Source organism: Gekko japonicus, unplaced genomic scaffold, assembly GCF_001447785.1.
Source record: "Gekko japonicus isolate JY-2015 unplaced genomic scaffold, Gekko_japonicus_V1.1 scaffold1098, whole genome shotgun sequence".
Lineage (NCBI taxonomy): Eukaryota > Metazoa > Chordata > Lepidosauria > Squamata > Gekkonidae > Gekko > Gekko japonicus.
In genome coordinates, this window is record NW_015160244.1 from 412,081 (window position 1) to 417,193 (window position 5,113).

At 51.4% G+C, this 5,113-nt stretch overlaps 1 protein-coding gene across 1 annotated transcript in view; it reads right to left on the reverse strand.

Moving 5' to 3' along the window:
• NLRC3 (NLR family, CARD domain containing 3) overlaps window positions 1-5,113 on the reverse strand; it is a 30,427-nt gene that overhangs the window by 10,747 nt on the left and 14,567 nt on the right. Inside the window, exon 9 of the mRNA XM_015413560.1 lies at window positions 2,077-2,160. Within this exon, the coding sequence (XP_015269046.1) occupies window positions 2,077-2,160 (84 nt within the window). The remainder of the gene's footprint in view (window positions 1-2,076; window positions 2,161-5,113) is intronic.

Consider the following 5,113-nt stretch of genomic DNA (forward strand, 5'->3'; position numbering starts at 1 on the left):
GGTGAGCTCCAGTGTCACAGCGGGGGGGGGGATTTGGGCTTCTACCTCTGCCCCTCCTGCCTCTGGGTCCCACAGTAGGCTTCCCTGCAGCCTGTCCTTCCTCCACGCCGCTTCTCGCCTGACTTTATTCCTCCCAGGCCGCCACCTTCGCCCTGGGTCCTTGCCTTGAAATCCTGCTCCGCGGCCGAATGTCTCTTCTGAGCCGTCTCGCCTTCCAACAGTGCAGCCCCCCCCACTCCCTCCCCATCCTCGGCTCCTTCGTTAGCCTCCTGACCAAACTGACCGTTGACGTCCCCATAGAATCGGCCCTGTTTGGCCAGGTTCTGTTGCTGACGGTCTCCCCCTGAGAAGCGAGGATGTTCATCGCTATTCAGCGGGGCCAGTTCCAGGTTTGGTGGGAGGGCTTTGGACAGAGGGTTCCCAGGGCCCCCTTCCCTCTTCTACCCACCACCAGGCCCTGAAACATGCTCTCCCTTCCCTCCCCGCCCACCTGCATGCCTCCCACCTGCCTGGGCGTCCTTCCCTGGCCCACTTCTAAGCGCTCCCCACTTCTTGTGCAACCCCAGTGTTGGAAGAAGAGGAGAAGAGACCTTTACTCGGGGTCTCAGAGCAGCTGACAATCTCCTTCCCCTCCCCAACAACAGACACCCTGTGCGGTAGGTGGGGCTGGAAGAGCTCTTTCGAGGACTGCTCTTGAGAGAACAGCTCTGGGAGAACTGGTGACTGACCCAAGGTCACCCAGCTGGCTGCATGTGGAGGAGTGGGGAATCAAACCCCGGTTCTCCCAGATTAGAGTTTGCACTCTTAACCACTACACCAAACTCTTAGCCTCAGCGTTCAGAGGGGGTTACGATAGAGTCAGAGAGATAGACGGGCTCAGGACACTGACCATCCTTCTCTCTGATACTATCCCTTTGATGTAGATTGCTATTAGGGAACGACTTCCTTCTCTTCTGACACCTTCTGTCTCTCTTGCACACACTTTTCCAGATCTCTCCAACTTGGTGCAGGACATGCATCCTGCATCTGCATCCATCCTAGTTAGTTAGGTCAGACTACTATCCTGACCCTATCCTGTCTAAAATGGAGTTCTATAAATAAAGGGGTTCTGTGTAATTTTGTTTCTTATCAGCACACACACAGAGACAAGAGACGCTTTGCTGCCTGGTAAGTCCTATGAGACCTGGAGACCAAGCCCTCTGAGGAAAAGCTGAGGGACTTGGGAATGTTCAGCCTGGAGAAGAGAAGGTTGAGGGGGGACAGGATGGCTCTCTTGAAGGATTTGAAGGGCTGGAGAAGAGGAGGCTGAGGGGGGACAGGATGGCTCTCTTGAAGGATTTGAAGGGCTGTCACTTGGAGGAGGGCAGGGAGCTGCTCCTGTTGGCAGCAGAGGAGAGGACTCGCAATCATGGGTTTAAATTCAGGGCGGGAAGGTACCGGCTGGATATTAGGAAAACCTTTTGGTCAGTCAGAGTTGTGCAGCAGTGGAATCAGCTGCCTCGGGAGGTGGCGAGCTCCCCCTCCCTGGCAGTCTTTGAGCAGCGGCTGGACAAACACTCGTCAGGGATGCTCTAGGCTGGTCCTGCATTGAGCCAGGGGGTTGGACTAGATGGCCCATACGGCCCCTTCCGACTCTGTGCTTCTAGGATTCTAAGCCTTGTGGGCTCTGCTAACTTGCTAATGGTTCCTGGCTATACCAAACCAGAGAATCTAGTAGGTTACGGGCCCAGGGAACGCAATGGAGCACTAGCAAATAAGTGAGCAGGGAGCGTCGATTGCAGTGGGACCTGCCAGAAGTCCTGGGCCCTGGTGACTGCCCCACCACAGCACATGCTGACGCCGGCCCCAAATGGAAGGAACCCAAGAGAAATAATCACACAGTGCACTGCCAAAATTCCCTCTCCTATACGTGACCTTCTTAAAATCTCCTCCCCAGTGCCTCTCTCAGAGACCCATCCCATCTGCCTGTGCCTTACATCCCCAAATTTTAAGCGCATGAGCTGGTAACATGTCTTAATGCTTCTTAAGGTGGGCAAAAGATGACTGAGAGACCACGTATAAGACCAAGTGACTCACTCCAAATTTCTCAGCGTGCCGTTTGCTCGAAGGGCACGGGCTACTTCACACGCTCCCTCCTGGCTGATGGAGTTTTCCCGCAGGCTGGAAGCATAAACAGAAAGCCGCTGTTATCACAGAGGTCTTCAAAATGCTGCCTTTGCGTTACATGCTTCCTAAGTGGTATGGCGAGAGAAGCCTTTTGAAAAGAGGTTCCGTGTGAGAAGAGCATGCTGGAGACAGTATACAGACCCCCCTACCCACACACCCCAGTCCAGTTCACCGAGACCAGTGAAACTTAACTGGGCCCATACAGGCTCCCTCTAGGGGCCAACCCACAAATCTTGGGCAGGCAGAATTTTGGAGGGGCACTTGTGCGGGGTAGCATTGGGGAATCAAGGCAGCCCTTTCTCTCCCTTTGCACTGGCTTCTAAGAGCCAGCAAACCCTTGTTTGAGACTGTGCACTCCCCAACAGTGATAAAGACTCAGGTTTCTCTATGGGTGCGTTCAGACGCGCCGTTTGACCTGGTGTCGTGACAGTTCCACAACGGATTTTATCTGCACGACCACACCGTCAACATCTGCCTCCCGTCCCCAGCCGTTGGTTTCCGGCTCAAAACCGCTTTAACCCGGAGTATTTTGATACCAGGTCCCCAAGTGGTGTTTTCTCAGCTCTCCCGTTTAAAGCCACACTTCCCTCCTGTGTGATCGCTCCTCCGGTGTCGAGCCACTTCCGATTTAAACCCCCTCCCCACTCGGGAACTCCCCGAGGCTTCCGCTTTTCGCCTGCCATTTTTTCAGATCTTGGAAGCTAAGCAGGCAATGGCAGACCACCCTCTGGATGTCTCTTGCCTTGGAAGCCTTTTGTGGATGGGATGCAACAGCCGGGTTAATTTTTATGAATTAATTTCTTAAAACATCTATACCCCACCTTTCCTCATGGTTCAAGGTGGCGGTCTATTTACTATGCTTTTGGACTGGAGCACGGAATAATTGATCTTGTATCCAGGATAATTTGCAATCCATCTTGAGCCAAGAGGAAACATGCTGTTGAAATATGTCAATAAATAAATAAAAATGTCCTTGAATGCCCTCGCTCACCGTCCCTGCATAACCTCATCTACTTAGCCGCACAGCATTCGGGTCTCAGGTTTAGCTATGGGATCAATTCCGCAGAGAAAGAAGCAACTACGGTCAAGGGAAATGGACTCTGCCAAACAGGACTAGCTTTACACGAATAAGAGCTATCTCAAAGGCTACATCGTGGAGGCCGGAGGAGGACAACCAGCACAGCCCTCGTCGGCTCGTGCGGCTGTTCGTTTTCTGAACTTCAAACTAAAAAGAAGAACCAGCAAGGAAAATAGCCTTCGCGGGCTGAAACCACAGCCATTCCACCAGGAGACACGTTGGCTGCGGCCACGCACACTAAGGCCCATTCTGCATCTAGCATTTGTTCCGCTGTTTTACCAAACCCACACTGGGACAGAAAAAGATGCGGCTCAAAACCACATTCAAACACCCCGGGCCAAGGCTCCCTCTAAGCTGTGGAGTCCTGTGAGCAAAAATTCTACTTTGTGAGCTTTTGTTGTTCAGTCGCACAGTCGAGTCCGACTCTTCGCGACCCCATGGACCAGATCACGCCAGGCCTTCCGGTCTTCCGCTGTCCTCTGAAGTTTGCTCAATTTCATGTTCGTTGCATCGATGACACTGTCTGACCATCTCATCCTTTGCCGTCCCCGTCTTCTTTGACCTTCAGTCTTTCCCAGCATCAGGGTCTTCTTCTCCAGTGAGGGCTCCCTTCTCATTGGGTGAGCTTCAGTTTCATTATCTGGCCTTACAGATAATGAAACTTTGTAAGCTACTGGGCATTAAAGTTGTGAGCGAGGCATCCTTCCTGAGCTGAGACAAAAATGTGTGAGCCGGAGGCTAAAAAACTGTGAGCTGGCTCACACTCACTCAGCTTAGAGGGAACACTGCCCTGGGCCAATGCTGCATTGACTGCAGAGTCACCCCTGAATGGCTGTAAAACAGCCATTAAATCTATGCAGAGGGCTACCATAAAACCGAGAGATCAAAGAGAGTGGAACCCGCATGCAGTGTGGAGGCTACCATAAAATCCGACAATCAAAGGAAGTGACCGTGGCGTGCAACGTAGAGGGGAATCTCTGCTCCAACGTGGGTTTGGTAAAACAGCGGAGCGAATGCTAGATGCAGACTGGGCCTAAATAATCCACTTGCAATCCTCTTGCAGTGCACGTCACAACCAGTGTTCCCGCTAAGACGAGTCAGTGTGAGCTAGCGCAGTTTTTTAGCCTCCGGCTCGCACATTTTTGTCTTCGCTCAGGAAGGATGTGGCTCCAGAGCCAACTAATTTATGCAGGAGCCAAATCGCTCGCTCACAACTTTCATGCCAGTCACTCACAAAGCAGAATTTTTGCTCACGAGACTCCACAGCTTAGAGGGAACCATTGGAACTGGATGTTACTGTGCTCTTTTGTATTGTCATTTTTAAAAAGAATTTTATTGAAATTTTCACGTTTTGCACAAACACAAAATAAACATATAAACATACATTAAAAAGGTAAAGGCTCATCTCCGTTTCAACGCCGAAGAGCCAGCGCTGACCGAAGGCGTTTCCGTGGTCATGTGGCCGGCATGACTAAACACCAAGGTACACGGAATACTGTTACCTTCCCACCAGAGCGGTACCTATTTATCTCCTTGCAATGTCTTGCTTTCGAACTGCTAGGTTGGCAGGAGCTGGGGCCAGAGACGGGAGCTCACTCCGTCATGCGGCACCCGGGTCTCGAACTGCTGAACTACCGACCTTCCACAGCCTGCAGTTCAGCGTCTTAACCTCTGAGCCACCGCAGCTCCAATAAACATACACACACACACACACATATATGGGGGTTATTATTCTTTTTTTAACAAACATTACGCTTATGCCTAATCCACCTTAATCTCTATTCTTGTATATTATGTTGAGTAACCATCCAACCCTACCTCAATTGAGTATACACTTTCTAAGAAACAAATAGTCTGTCCATTATAAAC